The following is a 19541-nucleotide window of genomic DNA, read 5'->3' on the forward strand; positions in this document are numbered from 1 at the left end:
GTCCCAAACCACACCAAAACCCTGCAGGGCATACTCCATTAGATTTCAAGGTTGGGAAATCATCTGTGGAAGGATGGGTCATCCTCCTGGCTTGATGGAGTGGCAGCCTATCCTTTGCAAGTGCCAGCACAGTGACCATGCTGTCCTCAAATCCTGGGGTGAAGGCTCCAAAAACTTTAGGTGAAGGTCAGTCTCTCGCCTCTACCCTTGTCAAGCATCTGGGTGGTTGCCAGCCTCTCCACATTCCCCCAGGCATCTGAGACCACTGGGGTGGTAACACTCTTTCTGAACCACAGGGTGGACGGTCCACCCTTTCAAAGCTCACCTTATCCACATGCATGGGTGGGCTCCCTCCCTTCTCCCGAGAAGATGTTTCTAGTTCAGACCTCAGCTTCCACAGTTTTGCCTTTGAAGTCATTTTTCCTTCAATCTATCCCTTTTCTGTCCCTTTTATCCAGACTGGCAGTGGTTCCATTCATACAGATCTCACAAAGTGCCTGTCTGTTTCATAAGTAGTTCCCAGGAGTCCAAAGCATCAGACAATAGGTCTTTCCTGAAATCCTTCCTGGGTAATTGCACTTCCATTCCTGACTTGCCCTGAAAAGGCTGGCTGGATCAGGGTTCAGTTAGACCCTCCCATGGAGCACTATTCTCTTTCTAGTCTCTGATAGTTTAACTTCTTTGTTGTTCTGGTTTAGAATGTGATAAAAATTCCCTTTGATTCAGACCCTGAAACTTAGCCATCCAACAATGAAATAGTTGACTGTCTGCATGGAAGGCGATTGAACTTTGATTCTATGTACATGTACATATTCAGAAAGTGCCCAGTGAAACTCAAAAATATATTATGGCTTAAATGAAGTAAATAAACACAGAAACTAATAAAATCTAAATAGTAGCCATCAAGATCTTTCAGTATAGCTACATAGATACCCAATCTCTTTCTGCATCTGGATTTGAACGTCAACTTTGCCCTCACCAATCTTCTCTTTCAATAAACGTATACAGGTAAAGATTACCGTGTTTCCCTAACTGGAGGTAAAGCTATTACTGCTTCTGCTGACAAAGAGAAGTAGAGTTTCTCAGGAGAGTAATTCTACCGTCAGATTGTGATGTGTTTCTCCTTGTAGATTTAATCTCTCAGGGTCCTTTTTAAACCTAAAAATCTAATTTGAGACTTAAATCCATCAGTAGCTTACTTTGACATATGTAGTGGGCAGCTATTCTTCAAATAATTCCTTAAAAAATACAAATTTTAATCTCCCTAATGAACATTTTACCACATCCTGCCCCACTACAGAGAAGCCAGATGCTGAGACCACCGTCCCCTAAGAAGGGCTCTCTCTATTTAAAGAAAATGTTAGTTCAGTTAGAATAACTCCCAGAAATTAAGGTACCAGAGCAGATGGGGTTACAAAAGTGAGGAAAAAAAAAAACTGCTGTGGATTTTAACTGCTAAGTATCAGTGGCAATTTTACAGTCATCTTATATGCCAAAAAGATAAAATTAAAGATTTAGATTAGTACCAGAATGATTTCAAATGTTTGCGTTCTTCGACTGAGAATTGTTAAATAAAGGCAGAGCATCCCAGTGTTTTTAGTACTTCAGATTTTGGTCCAAATGACTATTGCAGAGCTCCTCACAGTGAAAGCTAATTGAAAAACAATTATTTGGAATTTTCTAAAAATGTAAGTGATTGAAGTTCACGTTCCTTTTATTGGACTGTAATCCTTGGGCAACAATCCAAAGTCAACAGGCAGAGTTAACTAGGCATAATTTTAAAAAGAAGTTAGGTTTCGAAAAAAGCTCAAACATAACTTCAAATATGGGACTCATGGTGTGATAAGCTTGATATACTGTTGTCCTCAGGAGCAAAAACTAAATGTTGGGTTAAGCCATATACAAATTAGTCATGTGAGTTAACACTGGAAATGGGCAAAGAATTTCTCCACAAATTAGAATGAGAGGGTATTGAATATAGAAATAGGTTCTAATTACCAGGGTAATTCACCTGGATTTCACCCCACACACACACCCACACACACACTCTCTCTATATAAATATCATCTTACAGTCTTCAGCATCTAGAATATCATTATTTTGTATCACCATAACTCTGTTAGGGAAATTAAATGATTGTGATAATTCTATTGAGAATTATCATTTGTCTAGACTTCTACCATGTATTCAACAAATAGCTGCTGAGTGTTTACACTCTACCGGGTTATACATTAAGTGGAAGTATACTGAGTGAGCCCTAGCCACCTTCAGGGAGCTTCCAATCAGATTAAAAAATTTTTGTGCCCTAAGGTACAACTGTCAATAGAGATTTATCCGAGCATTCCTAAGCCTGTAATTTATATAAATCACATGAACTTTAAAAATTAATTTACCTGAATTTTCAAGTATTATACGAAAACTGTAGTGACTGGGGAAGTCATTGAATTTTATATTTTAAAAGAACCCTGTGTCAACTAGGGTTTACTCTTAAACTGCAAAATTACCTAATACACTACATGGGGAAAGCTGGAGACTGACTGTTAAATATTTGACTACCAGACACTTCAAAATCCTCTATATAAATAGTAGCTGAAAAACCTTTGTTTTGTATGCAATAGTATTTTCAAATTTAATATTTTTTTTAAAAATTGATGTTAAAAGGTAGGCATTGTATGTCATAATATGTGAATGTAATTGAAATAATTTGATTGGGGATTAAAGGAATAACAAAATGCTAAGCCATACTTATTCTTGGAGGTTAGGAGGGACTAGATATTTTAAATGCCTTAGCCAAATTCCACCTCCAGATCCTGTAATAATTCACTGTAACTTTGCAGATTAGTTGAAGGTGGGATAAAACTCTTAGAACAGCAGACAAGCATTGAAGCCTTATAAAAGCAAAAACATTACTATTTGAACTGGGCACACTGTAACTTAAAATCAAGTCACGTGTGGGTATACTTACCTTATGTTTATTTTCCTCTGAGTTTGTAGCATGTTTGAAATGATTAATTATTATTTTCCTTTTAACCTATATGTATTCTCTTCAGTTAAAAACAAAAGCTGAACCAAAGCAAAAAGGAAGACAAGTCAGCTCCTTTGGCTATTACCTTTTTACTGCCGAGTTTGGGCTGAGACCAGCACTTTAAATATAACACCAGCATAGTTCCCTCATGGTATTTCTGGCCTTGCTAAATGTAAGAAGTTGTGGAATTTTCACAGAACATCACAATCGCTCAGGCCCCTCTGTTGTGCTCAATAAATAGTACATTTTAGTCAAAGCAATGACAAAAATTCCCGAAAGAATATCTTATCAATAATTCCAAGATTCAAATTATCTTCGCATTGCTTTAAAAGAACTCCACACGCCGTAGGCTTTCGGGCCCCTTTTTATGGCACTCTTCTGGATTTAGATCTTAGAGTAGAAGTGGTACCATTTCCCAGCCTGCAGAATACAAGAGATGGTGGGATGGACGGGCAAATGCTGCCCTCTTCTGGCCATGGTCTAATCAATGGGAAGATGGGAAACTGACAGTGGTGACAAGCATCATTTGAGAAACACTAACTCTCCCAATGTTTTTAACAGGAGTGTGATCAAGTTCATATAGATGATGTTTCCTCTGATGATAATGGGCAAGACCTAAGGTAAGCCACGCCTTTCAGTGTGCTGTTTCCTACAGAAATTCAGCTATGGAGTTTTGCACATGTAATTATTTCTTTTATTTCTTTTTAATGTATTTTGGGTGTTGCAGTACCTACAGTTTTGCAACTGATGGCTTCCATGCAGCTGCAAGTAGTGCAAACCTTTGTTTGCCAACAGGTGTAAGAGGAGGGGTTGACTGGATGAGGAAGTTGGCTTTTCGTTACAGAAGAGTAAAAGAATTATATAACACCTACAAGAACAATGTCGGAGGTATGTGTGGCTCTTTACATCTAAGACACTCAGGTCTAGGTAGAATTCAACCTGTAACTTCATGTTAGGGTCCAAATAAATCACCACCAGCTTACAGTGAGCTACACTGGGCAGGAATTTTAAAGACTTTGGAATTGGCAGGGAAATTTTCAACTACAAAATAAGGAGTTGGAGATTCTTTGCAGAATTCTGTTTCCAGATGTTTGATCACGATATACAGTAGGGAATTCTGTTTGCCTTTCTTCAGCTGATGCTTGGGATTTTATCAGTGAGACCAGGCAGAGAAACTGGGGGAATTGTTGCAAAGAAGTCATGGCTGAAGAAGATATCCTCAGTCACTGAGAGAAAGATTTAGCAATCATTGTCCTTTTTAAATCCTCCAGAAATAAATATAACTAGTGGTTAATGTCATTCATTTCAAGGAGTGTCAACAAGTCTTATTTTATCCTTTTGAAAATTGCATAGTACCTGACGGTATTTCTTTCCCGTGTAAAGTGTTAACTTTGATTGTCATGGTTTAAAAAGTTCAAACTCTGTGGGCAGTAGCTAAGCCATTTTAGACCCCTCATGTATATTAGAGGCAACACCAAGACTGGTGACATCAAAACTGACATCCCAGAGGTGCTTCTTGATTTAACAGACCTTGATGATCTCCTTTATTAGGAAACTTTCGGGTCACAGGATTCCTGGGATTAGCTAATAGGTCACATAAAATTCGTCTTCTGGAGGTTATTTGTTAGAATTTCCTCTCTTTTTAAAAAAAGGAATATTAGGCAGAATCCAAAATGGAATGATATAGCTAAATGTACATGTGTGAACTGTAACTTTGTATTTGCATATGTTACAGAATACAGTAGCATCTAATTAAGGTTTCATATGGAGAATATATATCACAGTACCCATCCTGCGGGTGAGGCTGTGCCTCTGTTCATCCTGTGCACCCTGTACCCAGCATCAAAGCACAGAACAGATGCTCTATGAGTAGAAGAGAGCCTAAATAGCATAAAACTATAGACAATTATAATGCCAGAACCTAAAGAGAGATTAGCAATTACCTAGTGAAAGCCTTTCGTTTACAAATGGGAGACGGGCCATGCCGGCCCCTGGATTATTCGCGCTCCAGGGCTCCTCATTCACTCCAGTGCTCTTGACAAGACACATCTGTAAAATGGAATAGAGGAGTAGTCTATATCTGAAATCAGATATGGGTTGGTACTATATTTAGCCTTAAAATGAATCCTCCTTTTTAATCCTCCTAATTAATCTGAATTAATTTTTATCGTTCAGGTATGCCATTATTTCTCTCTTGCAGGATATTATTAAAATTAAAAATGAACAAGATTACTAAGAAATTATCTTAGAACTTAAAACATTCAGACAACCACATGGGAGTCCATTTTCTGTGAAATATGAACATCTTTTTATTGAATTCAGGATCGATGAGACTTGCTAGAAACTATACATTTTGATTTTGAAAAATCTTCCACTTCTGTTTTTTCTCCTAGTGCTCTGAAATATAATTTAAATCTGAAATCTTCCTTTTAGATGTTGTTACATAATCTTGGCATTGTAAAAGCAAGGTCTGGATCTGCTTCAATTAAAAATTAGTATGCTTGCCTCTTTTCATATTATAACATCAATGTAGTTTTCAACAGTTGTCCATAATTGTGTCGTACATTTCAGGATTTTAAACACAATGTTTAACTTCTTTTTACAGAGCAAACTATTTGCGATAGCTTTTGCACGGTCTAATAGCTATATAAGATAATGTCATTATTATTTCCAAGTGCTAATGATTCTGATTATTAAGAAACTAAAGATTCCAGGCAGCCCAAAGGTTTGTGTGTCTAGACCTGGCAGAGCCCAGCAACTCCCCAGACCTGCTCTGTCCAGTTTTGGAGGGGCCTAGGTTGAGAGTTTCTGAGCTCTCGCTGTGGTGGGCATCTGCTGAACAGTCTCAGGTTCAGTGAGGTCAGAGGTGGGGCCCCTTTTCAATGGCATATGCCCAGTTTTTAGCCCACTGCCTGACACCTAGAAGCTTCTCAATAAATATCTGGTGAATGAATGAATGGATGATTGTGTCAATGTTGGTATAAATTGGTCTCTCCATTTCTGGTAAAGATTGGAATAAAAAGTATCTATATTAAGCAGAAAGGAGGCCATGCTAGGATTCCTGAAAAAAATAAAATGTTTCTCTTTAAGCCTGCCTCTACTTTTGATATTGCAGGACTCCTTGGCCCCGCCAAGCGAGATGCATGGCTGCAGCTAAGGGCAGAGATCGAAGGGCTGACGGACTCCTGGCTAACAAATGCACTTAAGTCTTTATCAATTATTAGCACTAGGTAAGTGGTATTGTTGCAGTTTCTAGGTTTAAACTGTATTGAAGATGTGGTTCTAATAGCACAACATATACAAGGTATTTTCATTCCCAGACTATTTTAGAGTTTGAAAGGACCTAACAATTGTACCAATCGAATGATTTTCAGTCTGTGTGTGTGCGAGTTGGAGCTGGTACAGGTTATTATTTCTCAGAATAACCAGGAGCTCCCACCTCCCCAGCTTTCTCTCCTCATAACCATGGTAACCCCACAGATAGCTCACTGATTTCTAATGGATCAGGAGAAGGACCTCTGTCTTAGTGGCAGAGTACCACTATGATGGCAAAATAAAACAGGTTGTTCATTCCAAAAATGCAGGTTTTTAGGTATTTCTAGCTAAAATAGAAAGTACATGTAATTTAAATGCATTTGAAAAATAAGAGAAGGTGAGCCAACGTGGCTCAGTGGTTGAGTCCTGGCTTCCCACATACGAGGTCTTGGGTTCAATCTCCTGTACCTCAAAAAAAAAAAGGCAAAAACCAAGAGAAAATAGAAAATATTTGAAAAAAAATTTTAACCTTTTTTGTTGTTTAATCTAAACAGCAAAACCCTGACTTCTTAGTGATAGATAATAGAATTAAATGGATTTATAACTGATTGGACAACCATGTGTCATTAATGCTAATTAATAAAGTAATATAAGTCTGGAAAGTGATAGCTAGTGCAGAGGGGATGAATCTTCCTTCTGTCCTATTCCATAGTTTCATTTCTGCATGAGATGAGTAAATAAAAGCATGCTTAGTAAATTTATAGATATCACAACATTTCAGAGAGGGAGAGGGTTTGGAATGATCGAATCAGGATACAGAAAAATCTTGTCAGGATAAAAGGAGAGTCCAGTATTAAGTACAAGAAAGTAATGGGCAGTAAATGGAGGTGTATCCGCCTTCGTTTCTCCCAGCCGGTGGCATCATCCGGAGCTGCAGGGATATCAGAGGCTAAAAGGGATGGGGAAGGCAGAACTTCCCGATTCTGCACTTTGCTCTGTAGACGCCACATTCCAGCAGGGGTGATGACAGGCGAAGGCGGTGCCTTGTGCTCTACAGGGCTGTCCCAGGGTCTAGAGCTGTGCAAACCGCAGGAAAGCAGCAGCTGAGGAAGGAACCAGGGAGTTCAGGCTGAAGAAGGGTCAGGTGTGGGGGAAGAGAACCAATTTCTTCTGTATGACCTGTTGAACCAAAAATAAATTTGATTTCTCTCTATCTGTAAAGGAGAGAATTAGGATGAATGAGTAGGAATCGTTGGAAGAGGGATTTGGGGATCATGTAAAGAAGAATCGTCTACCCATTTAAGCTGTTTGAAAGTGGGACTGGAGGTCTTGTGATCTCAAGAACTGATGACACGAGGAACCCCAGAAATTATGGGCAAAATAGAGGAAGATGTATGTTTCTCTGAGAAGGTCCTCAGCTTTCATATTAAAAAAAAAAGATATCTCCCAGATTGTTAGAAACCAAAATTTACTAAAACTGAATGGTTAAACAGATGGCCTTAATCACCTGCAAGCGTTCTTCACCATTAAGAAACAAATAATGGTGTGCCAAGGAAGGGAAGGAGAAAATGAGGTCAATGATGCACATTGAAGCGCCATTCAATTTGCTAAGTTATCTGAGTCATTTCCACAAAATCCTTGGAAAACAGAAAACACAAAATCCAGAAAAACAGATGTTTATATAAAACATTGCTGATTTTTCTATCAGAGCCTTTAGAAATGTTTATACACTCTGACCCTAATCCCTCTTCTGTGAAAATTGTCTAAGAACAATCAAAGCATTTATACGTGTGTGTGTGTGTATGGTAGCATTATTTATAATACTGAGAAATCAAAAACAATCCAAGCGTTTAGGCTTAAATTTCAAAAATTATGGTGCATCCACATGATAGAGTAGTTTCCATGTATTATGTTTTATAGGGAAAGAGGGAATAATAAGCACTGTCATATACATTAATAGGCTCATGATTTAAATAAGTGAAAAAGTAGAACACAAAATGGTATGTATAGTGTGATACCAATGGAAAAATATATACACATATAGAAACACTGACAGCAAATGCACAAGATGAGGAGAGCAGTTCTCTCTTGATGTTAGATAAGTGATGCTTTTCATTTTCTCCTTTGTATTTTTCTGTATTTTATAAATTTTCCATTATAAGTATATACAACACTGATAATAAAAAAACTTATGTAACTCTAGAGATCAGCGAGTATAAATGGTAAAACTGGGTTTCAAGACCACATCTCTAAATTTTAAAAACCTATGCTTTCTTTTATTCTGCCATGTTTTTTTTCCATGGCTTTTGTCTATATTTGACTTTGAATAGGCTTTGAAAAAAATGTGATATAGACCTTCAAGTGCCACAATATAGTGTAGTGATGTGTTTATAAGTTATTCTTAGTAATAATTTTGCCATTATTTGGGGAGTTTCTGTCTGTTGATTGGCAAGTCGTTTCCTAAGTCTTCCCGTCCATATCAGTAGAATTAAGGATTGTATTTATAATACTAAATTTCCACCTCTCAAAGCCTGTGTTTCTTTATCCCATATAACTGATAATTGTATCACTTGCTTTCAGGAGTCAGAGCTCCTATTCAAAGCCAGATATCTATGGAGATAATTCAGAAATGAAACTGCTTTTAAAAGCTAGTTCATTATTATTTTTTAAGTAATCATAATTTTTTCTTCCAAATGGTGTGTCTAAAGAAAATAAAGCATAATATTAACTATACTGAGAGGTAAGTGCCATGAAAAGTAGCATTCACCTTGCTCTCCCAAGTTGCCATTGAGATCAAGTTCTTTAAAATCAATTTTCTGCTGTGAATAGACGTCTAGAAAATTCTAGAAAGAATTCTAGAGACTCTTTCACAGGTCCTCACAAATATGTATTAAAAGCTTGTGATACAAAATATCTAATAAGCGTCCAGAGCTTTATATCTTCTGATTCCCAATTTCATGTGAGTGGTTGAGCCACTCCAAGCAGCATGGGCCAACTTTCTAATGATCCAGAAAGGGAGACTCATTGAATTCTTTCTAGATCTCCCCCTACAACCCCCAATCTCTTGGTGTTTCTTTATCTGTGCCATTATCCTAACAAGTAAGAAACAGCTCTAAATCTCACAGTGGGGGCATCCTAAGCTCAAAGGGTACCTTTGTAAAGTGGTGAAACTAGACTAACTGAATGCAATTTGCCCTTTTCTTGCCCTTGAGGAGATTCAGGAATTCACCGTATTCATAAATAAGTCAGAATCTCCTCCACTTCTCCTGCTCAGGATCCATCATCCATCACCCCATTAACTGGGACTCCCTGGGCTCTTAGAATCCAAAAACTTCTTCTGCCCATCCCATCACCCTCTTTCTGTCTATATCCTGTGCTTCCCAGGCCCAGAAAACTGTGGGGCACAGAGTCATAGAACCAGAAACAAAAAATACATGATCTAGGTACTTGTGAAACTTGGAGCTAAGCCATCCCCTCCTCTAAGAAGCCTCCCATGATTGCTACTGGTGGAGGTAGGCATTCTCTGAGGCCCCAAAGGAACTTGAGAATATCTTCATTATGGAAGCTATTTCAAGTACTTATCTGTATACTTGTCTTTTCTCTCTACCTCATGGTCTAAAGCAGAAGAAAAGAAAACAAATCTGTCGTCCATCCACAACTTATTTTCCCATGCTGCCTTTCACGTCCCTCATTTTCCCCAGCACCTTTCATGGTGCCTGCCATAGAGTAAGCACGCTATAAATAATTGTTGAATGTTGAAAGGTTAGATTAACAGGGACCCCTTACTGTGAAATTCAGAGACCACAGTGACAATTTAAAACCTGTTGTTTTAGAAGTTGTTTAGTATTAGAAAACAAATATGTGTATTTCCTCCCCACTCAGGAGTAACTGCGTAAATGTCTTGGTAACGACCACCCAACTGATCCCAGCACTTGCAAAAGTTCTTCTCTACAGTTTAGGAGGTGCTTTCCCCATTGAAAATATTTACAGTGCAACTAAAATAGGTAAGAAAATTACTTTAAGTATTTTTATTTTAAATATGATATGTGTTCCCATCTGTGTTTTGTGGGAGTTTTTAATATGTGAATCTGCATGGTTCCCTTTTTCAGCAACTTTGCTGTTAGAGCATCAGGCAAATTTGGATAGAGCTCAGCTAGCAAAGTGCCCTGCAACTCATTGTACATGTGCAGATTTTACAAGGACTGTTGACTAGTGAAATTCTCAACTTAGTATCTGGGTAGTTCTGATAAACTTTTTATATTTCATAGAGCACTATGGCACATGTTACCTAAATCATATGCACTCTCTTTACCCACGGTATTTAATATTTTAATTAATATGTGATTAAGCATTGCATCCTTACATAAAAGATAAAAATACTACTTTGGCATTACAGGAGAGCCTCAGATGGATTGAACTAGTTGTCCTTTATTCCAGAAAAAAAAGAAAGAATTCCATGAATCAGAAAACATAATTGGAATATTCCTATCATATGAGGGGCTGGAAATCCCCATTTTCAAAAATGTGCGGTGGTGATCAGAGAACCCCAACCTTCTTTGTTTGGATAATGTCTATCTGTGAAGTCATCTTTGACTTTCAGTGCATTTCACAGACTATGACTTCTATTAAACTTGCAAAAACCAAACCTCGTCAACTCCTGCCATCTTGAAAGAGTTAAAAGAAAACAGCTCATGTGTTCCACTGTCTGTCAAGGAAATGCCTGGGGCAGTAGATGGGCCCTTATTATGTGCCCAGAAGGTCAACAAACGCAGGCTTTGGCACCCTGACAAGAGAAGTTCAAAATCCTAAAATCCCCCACCAAAAATAACCTGCCCTGGGCCTTGCAAATGTCTGATACTGGCACCAGCAAAAGGCGCCCTGGTTGCAGCTGTCTCAGGACCAGTTAAAGAGAGCCCAGCATTCTCATAAAGGAAACTCCACACGGTCCTAATCACTACAATTTAGAAGCCTGATGCCAATCCAATGCATGTTTTACATCAATATATGTATTTGTATTAACAGAATTAATATATAAGAGAACTTGATTTTGCTTTTTGACAAATTGTATCATTTTACCCCAACATAGATATTTCTTTCAGTAAGGCCAAGTTGTTCCTTATATTTTATCTGAAAAAAAATCATTTTTATTTTTCCGCTTAAGCCAGTTTTTGTTTTTGAGTTCTGAACTAACAGATTAAGAAAAATGCAAAAGTAGCTCTGGTTGTATGAACATGCTGGGAATGAAATTGAGAGAATACCAATGTTGTAAAAACAAAGAACACAGATATTCCACAGTGGTATTCCCGTAGTGCAATCAGAGGGTATGGCATTACCAGTGCTGTGGCCCAATCAGAAAGCACCCTTAGTACAATCACCCTGAGCAGACCAGCTCCCATCCACTTGAAGAAAGCTGTTACTTATTAAGGGAATCCCACACCTTAATTTCCTCTTTCCTTTTAGGTGAATCTTCAGTTTCTCATAATATTTTTAGCTGATTTTTCAATAGTACTTAAAATAAACTAGATAAAATGGAGCTACAGAATCAAATAAAAATATTCCTAAAACTTACAGTTGATGCTTGTAAAATTGTTCCAATATTCTTTTGGTGGAAAAATATATTTATACTTTCCTGAGTCAAATGCTTAAGTCTCTGCTTAGGACAGTCTACTAAACAACTTAGTAGTCTTCCTAAGCAGAGACTTACATTATTCTACTGTGTTGTTTGTTGGTTTCTTAGACCTAGAGGTTGCAAACTAGTTTAAGTAATGTGCAAGAAAAATTAACCTAACACTTTATAAATCTTTAGGTTAACAAATGCAGTGGCTGGAAGAATAAGCAGTGCATTGTTTTTCAGGCAAGGAAAGCTGTTTTGAGCGTATAGTGTCCAGATTTGGCACTAACATAACTTATGTTGTGATTGGAGATGGCCGAGATGAGGAGCATGCCGCTAACCAGGTAACTTCACTCTGAACTTTATCTCATTTATCTTCCAGGAAAAGAAAGTTGCTTTGAACGAATAATGCAAAGGTTTGGCAGAAAAGTAGTATATGTTGTAATTGGGGATGGTGTAGAAGAAGAACAGGCAGCAAAAAAGGTAACCTGTCTCAAACAATGTTGGTGTGATACTTCTAATGCAAGCCTTTTTGTTTGCATTCCTGTAGTTTGGCCCAATGGCAGCTTTTCCAATGATTTCAATTAATAGGTGCAAAGCAATGAGAGCATGAGATGGTCATTACTTACATTCAAATTGAACCATTTGGAGTCTAGCATTTTTTGCCTGAAATTTGATAGGAAATACAGGAAGGTTTAGTTATATTTATGTGTATGTGCAAATATATGTGTTTTTAGGTGGATGTATATGCACGTACATATGCTCACACACACAGATGCCAGTGACGCAGGGTCTATAAGGAAGATGGGGGGGAAACGACCATTGTCAAGCACAAGAAATTCAACTAGATAAGAAGGTTTAATGAGCCGCATTGAAAGATCATATCAAAGGCCCAGTTCTTACCCTTTTCCTCATCCATTCCTTTATGCAGCATGGTCCTTGTGAGTGCTAGGAAGTAAGTACGCTCTATGATGATAAATGCTAAGAGTAGATTTAATAGGTGAAGACAAAAACTGTTGAGAAAGAATTCAAGAAAATTCAATTGGAATGGCACGTTTTATTCAGATCCGTTTTTACCAACTTGTCCCAGAGATATAGGGACAATGTACTTCCCATCTTCTGGAGGTGTGCCCTCAGTTTTGTGAGCCATCCCTACTCGATTGAAATCCAGCAGCTGGCCACGAACACAGCCAGGTCTCCTCACCCTGGGTGTTTAAATAAGCCTTTTCATTTGACCCATATTTCTGAAGAAGAAGCCAAGGCAGTTGAAAACATTTAAATGATTGTTTCAAGATCAAGAGAGGCTTGATATTGGGCTTGACCTCAGACCCAAGACTATGTCAGCGCGAACCTGAGCTTTACGGCTTCATTCAATGAATGATGGCAGAACATTGTCTAGCCAAGGTAAAAGTGCTAAAATTTATGAAACAAAGCCAAATGAGCAATCACTATTTTAAAGCAATGCTCTATCAGCTCATAATGTTTTTCATAGAAGGCATTTTTATCCTTGTTACCCTGAGAAGATTTCAAATCATCATGTAATAAAGCCTTCACTAAGCACGTCCATGTGCAGGAGGGTTTAACTGATTTCTGTTTTCCAAAAAATTATCAACTTAAAGATTTCCCTAGAAAAGTTTATGGCTATAATAGAAAGAGAAAGGAGATGATTTATGTTTCTAGTCAGTTCACATCAAGCAAAATGGAGAAAGAGAAACCGCTTCCACTTTAGAAGGCTTGGTGACAGCACTGGCAACCGTACTTGAAATTCTCCATGCTTTTCCATAGCGTTAAGAGAGCTGCTGCAGACGCTACCACCCACAGAGCACCTTGGTCTTAATTAGCAAAGTCAGTGACACAAGCCAGCCCACTGGCCCCAAGGATGCTCTCTATGAGGTGAGCGCTGCAGCCTCAAGGAACCCAACTTTCATTGCTGACTATACTTGAAATGCTTCCAGTCACACACAGTTGGAATCTCTTCTGGAGTTTGTCAATGTCCTGAGTCCATGCTGCTTTTATTTTTCATATTGGCACCAAAATTGCATGCAACAACTAGCAGTAATGGTACAGCCACTGCCAGGAATCTTTTAGTTTCTGCAAAATTTGTGTATGTCTGGGTTGGAGGTGACAAAATTCGTTTTTCCAAACCAGAAACCATATTTGTCCTTAAAAAATAAAACTTATAAATTCTATTCCAATTATCCATGGTGGGAAAGCTAGACATGTTACACCAATTGTTATACCTTCTGCTTTACACCCATAACTTCAGGAGAAAAAGGCATGACTCCAAGTGAAAAAGAACCTTGGTTAGAATGCTACTTCTAAGTGGGTGTTTACATAGGTACAGTTTTGGTGATGGGAAAGGCTTATAATTCTATTTTGAAATCCAGGTGGTTGGTTTCTCTAGTACCTAGAATGCATGCTCTTCTTTGGATGTAGCTGTAATCGCATGTGCAGAAATATTAAGTACTATTTTGTTATTACAAATAGATCTGAGCTGAATGGAAAATAAAGTTACTTCTAGCTGAATTTCTGTACTTTGATTTGATCTAAACACATACCTTGTTTTGGCAATTTAAGAAGAAATCTCAAACAGGGAAAGTAATGTATATCAGTGCTGTCCTAAGAAATATATAATAGGAGCTGCATATGTAATTTTAAATGTTCTAGAAGCCACATTTTAAAAAGTAAAAAGATAAACAGGGAGAATTATTTTTAATGATCTTTGTAATTAGCCAAATATATTCAAAATATATTGTCTCAACACCAAATAATATAAAAATTAATGTGATAGTAAAGTTTACTTCTGCATTCTAAGTCTCTGGAATCCAATATGTATTTTACACTGAACTAGCCACATTTTCAGTGCCCAGTGACCACATATGGCTTACAGCTACCTTTTCGGACAGCACAGAAATGTGTAAGAATAGTCATGAATGTGATGAAGCTTAATTTTTATAATAAAATATCTTCCCCATTGGGTATATGTATATCCATTAGATATGAATATATATTCTATACATGTATGTTTTCTAGAAGATGTCATCTAACCCAAACTTAGAAATAACCTTTCTCTTTTTGTCCATTGCAATAGTGCAGTGTTTCTCAACCTTTTTCCCATTATTGTCCCCAAAGGAGTCTTTTTAGGCATATTTTTCTTAATAATCCCCCTCCCTTGAAATTTTAATACGACATACATGCTGTATACTGGTATCTCTTTGGAGAGCCATGAACCATTGTAATGTCTAAGATCGTTTTGCCTCCCTCTCCACAAGAAGCCATTATGTTCCCCTGGGGGAAGTTATCTCCCCTTTGAGAATGCATGCTAGAGTTTCTTCTGTCAGCCCTATACCAGTGAAATAAGTCAAGTCAACTCTGTTGGCCTAAATGAATAGTTACCCCAGAGCAGTGTGAAAATTGATCATTCACTTATAGTTTTCTACCTTATAAAATCCCATCATCAAATTATTTTTTAAATAGAAAAGAATTCATGATCTTTTGCTCTCAAGTAGGCAAAAAGGCCTTGGACTTAGGAAGTTCATGTATTTTCACTTTATTTCTAACTGAGAGCAAGACCTTTAGGAGTGATTGAAGGACTTAAAAGTTGTTTTCCATCCTCCACATAGGATTTTGATGTTTTGATGCCGATGTTGGTAATGATACCTTCCAGAATAAATACTCAGTCGCATCAGAAAATTCAGTATTGGCTTTTGTCATCGTTCAAATTCCAGTTCAGATCTATTTCTTTATGATTTTGACAATGCCCTCTTGATGCTCCCAAGCCTTCCTGTGTCATCATCCCTCCGTTAAAACTCCCTGCCTTGAACTTGGGTGGACACACACCCTTGCGTGTTGCCGCTGCTTGGCCGAGACGATAGTTATGATCTCTCTCCATCCCCTCCCCTTCTCTCTCCCATCCCTCCATCTCTTCGCCTCACAGCACAACATGCCCTTTTGGAGGATATCAAGTCACTCAGACCTCTTGGCGCTACACCAAGCACTGGAATTAGAGTATTTGTAACTGTGTTCTCTAGCTGGAGATCCGTTTTTTTGTTTTTGTTTTTGTTTTTTTTTTAAGATATTTCAAGTACACTGAATTTTTATGTGTGATTCAATGCCTCTGGCTCTACACATATAAATTGTCTTAAAGGATGAAATCATCTTTGGAATGAAAATTCCGGAATGAAGAATTCAGATTGCTGAATGGAATTAAACATTAGTGCTACAAAAAGGAAGCTCTATGGTCTTATATTTACAATCCTTTAATGGTTTAAAAAAAAAAATCTGTGGAGGTTGCTGGTACACACCGAATGAGTCCTAACTGGAATTCACTGCTTTAGCAAGGAACTCTCACCCGGAAAGCACCAGCACCCGGGCTCCGTCTGACGAGGTGGTGTTCAACAGCATTCCTCAACACGGGATAGCTTCTCAGCCCTGAGGTTTGAATCTGACTCTAGCCTACCTAGCCCAGAAAATCTGAATTGGAATGCACTCAGACTGGATAAGGACAGCCCTATCTAGACGTGTAATTTGTGTAAATTATTGATGAAAATAATTTACTGTGACTTTATTAGCAGCTGACTTTGAACGTGGATGCAATTTTTTCTTTCTTTGGTGGGGGAGGGTTGGGGAAGGGGAAAGAGGAATATAATATTGTCTCTTTTTTTAAGTTTGGCAAACAGAATGTTCATACCAATATGCTGTGCCTTAAAGACAAGACAGCGTTTGTGTGTTACAATGTAACTTTGGTTAAAAAATCTGCAGATAACGAAAAACAAAACCTTTGTTATAGCTCATTCTCAACATGACCAAATTGAAAATTCAAGCTATGGGAGCTTAATACTGCAGCAAGAAATTGCATATTTGTTTGAAGAAGAAAAAAAATAATAATAAAGAAAAGCTTGTGTTTTTGTTTGGGTTCTTAATAATTCCAATCATTGCATGAGGCAATTATTTGTGCATTCAGTCATAAGCAGATGGCTTACAAAAGACCGTGGGACCTCTACCTAGAAAGTGAAATATATGTTGAAGTCTCAAGTTACCCTTTCTACAGTTTTACTGGAGAAAACTAAGAGCCATATTCATGCCAACTTGCACAGTTTTGAGCTTGAGACTTCCTGGTATGTGTAAGTTGCATAGAGCAAAATATTCTCATGCAAATCATCGAAATCTATCACCCCAACTCTTTTTAGATTGTGTGTATTATGTGAAAATGGCTTAATGGAAAGCTAAGTGCATGCCTTCCAATACCATTGTGAAAATGAAATGTCATCAGTAGTTGAAAGCCAATGCCCAGGATGGCTTTTAAGAAAGCGAATTTATGAAAATTTTACCTACGATTTCCATAAAATAAATTAGCAAAGAGAGCATGACCTTGGCAGCATTACTGAAATCACGACAGTAAACTATTCCCAGGTTCTCTGTCTTTGCAGAACACACCAATGCAGTGTCTCTCCATTGCAGACTTGTGTGCGTGCGTTTCTACCTGCACATTCCTGCACAATTGACTATATTCGTTGCAAGGAGAACCTGTTTGCATGTTTCATTTTGTTTTTCATGTTTAGGAACATGACACAGATTCTCCTGTCATTTTTCTATGACCTGATTTCCCTTGGTGGAAATTTAAGACCTCAAGATCTAGGAGAGTTTTTGTGGTGTCTGCATCTGCAATCCTGTTTATAAAGCCCTAATGTGGGACCTGGAATCCCGCCTCAAGGCAGTGCTCTCATCAGGGAACGGGTCCGTGATCGTTCATCAGACGAAGCTTTTGCGGCTTCAGTAAGGTCAGGGCTTTGCACACTGGACACAGCAGGCGCTATGGAAACATGATGGGGTTTTTGCTAGATTGTTAAGCCTGTACTTCTTCACTGAGTTCTGAGGCTGTGTTTATGTTGGGCAGAAAGAGATTGAGATCCCCAATTTTGCATAAGGCTGTGATTTATGCGATTTAATAAACCTTAAGCTTATTGTTTAAATTTTGTAGCTTTTGGCTGCCTGTACCCCAAGTGCTGCTGCAGACAAATTAAGGTTGGAATACTTTCAGTAATAATCATAACAAAATCCTGACCTTCTTTTACCCTTTATCTTGAAAATAACAGTTTAAAAAATGAAAGAATTGCATTGATTATTAGTGCTTTATTTTGTGCACTTGAAACTTAACTATTTATTGCTGTGAAAAAAAAAATGTTTTTCCTGTATAGAATTGTGACCTTACATCTAAAGTGTTGATTCTTTTGATCTCCAACAAGCCAGACTTCATATGCTGCTAAAAACCTGCAGGTGCAGAAAGAAATGGCCTTTCCAAAAGAGAGGGAAGGACCAGTGAGTGCACCGACCCACACTGCTTCTAACACACATCTTTTTCTCTGGTTGTGTGAGCAGAAGAGGCTCCCAGCAGCAGACCTAAATGCCAGGTTGATGGACAACAGTCTTTCTAGCATGACAACGGTGCGGGCCAAGGAGACGGCACAGCTTCGTCATGTGATTTTGCGCATTCCCCGGCTAGAACTCTCCCTTTCCTACCTTAGGAAGAGAAAGTCCTCTTCCTTTCTTACTTGGAAAAATAAACTAATAAACAACCTCTTTAGTGATCCCAAAATCCCATTTACATGTAGAATATTGTGCCTTATTGTACACCAGTTCTGTAACTAAAATGGATTTTTGGCTACTGAACAGACCTGGTATGTTTCTAGGAAAGAAAGCCACCTGTGCTGCACCTGAAAAATATCAAGACTGGGTAATTTCGGTGACAAAATAGCTTGGCTACAATATTATAGCATATGAGATTAAGTCACCATACCCTTGCAAAAATGTGTAAATCACATTCAAATGCAAATATACATATATATATATTAGAATCATGCAGTTTGCACACAAAAAGTAGGTAATAACTCTCTTTAATTATGTTTTATTCCTTGGTCTCTGGGTGAGCTATTCAAATAGTGTCAACAGCATGCTCCAATACGAAATTTATTTTTTTAAAATCACATTTGTTTATTCCTATATTCTCGGTGAATATGGCATTTAGTATTTCTTTTGAAAACAAATTTAAGCATCATGAGCCAAAGTTGCATTTTGACTCCCAACTATTGTAGCATTATGAAATCTCAAAGTCAAGGGGTTCTGTCATGTATTAGTAAGGTATAGTATGTTGGGGCCTACATAATTTAAAGAAATGTAAATTAATATTAAAAGCTTGTAAAAATATGTACATCTTTACTATTTCTCAATAAATACCTTTGGAAATGTTTTCATTTTCTTCACCCTCCCAGGTTGTAGAGTTTTTGTTGTGTACATTTAGCTCAGTTCAAGATATTGTGAAATTCATATTCAGGTTGCTTCATGTTTTCTCACCTTCCCTTTCATTCTGCCTAACTTACATATTTGCAGTAAAGGGAAGCTGAGCTCTGACGTAGTAAAATGTCACTAATCAAGACTAGAAAGTGGGCTGGTCCGCTGAAAAGATGGACTTGCAGAGTTTTGTGCATATAAGTAGTTTCATTCAAGTACATAATATAGCCACAATTCTTGAAGGATAAAGTAATGCCTGTTGGGATATTTAGACAAGTTCCCTTTAGAAGGATATGGAATATGGCTTATGAGTAGCTGCCAAGAGGCTAATAGTGAAGTGTTTCTCTGAAATAGGTTTAACAG

The 19541-nt window shown here is 37.8% G+C and overlaps 1 protein-coding gene across 27 annotated transcripts in view; it reads left to right on the forward strand.

Moving 5' to 3' along the window:
• EYA4 (EYA transcriptional coactivator and phosphatase 4) overlaps positions 1-19155 on the forward strand; it is a 271160-nt gene extending 252005 nt beyond the window's left edge. For 15 of the 27 annotated variants that reach the window (XM_058307490.1, XM_058307502.1, XM_058307488.2 and 12 more), the window contains 6 exons: positions 3587-3645; positions 3753-3913; positions 6141-6255; positions 10163-10284; positions 12135-12235; positions 15829-19155. In XM_058307490.1, coding sequence (XP_058163473.1) covers positions 3587-3645; positions 3753-3913; positions 6141-6255; positions 10163-10284; positions 12135-12235; positions 15829-15909 — 639 coding nt within the window. In that variant the 3' untranslated portion in view covers positions 15910-19155. Of the gene's footprint in view, positions 1-3586; positions 3646-3752; positions 3914-6140; positions 6256-10162; positions 10285-12134; positions 12236-12273; positions 12375-15828 lie in introns of all 27 variants that reach the window. The other 12 variants (XM_071218667.1, XM_058307500.1, XM_058307483.2 and 9 more) reach the window with 1 other exon arrangement.
• Positions 19156-19541: the final 386 nt, after the last annotated feature.

The sequence above is a fragment of the Dasypus novemcinctus genome, chromosome 11, assembly GCF_030445035.2.
Source record: "Dasypus novemcinctus isolate mDasNov1 chromosome 11, mDasNov1.1.hap2, whole genome shotgun sequence".
NCBI lineage: Eukaryota > Metazoa > Chordata > Mammalia > Cingulata > Dasypodidae > Dasypus > Dasypus novemcinctus.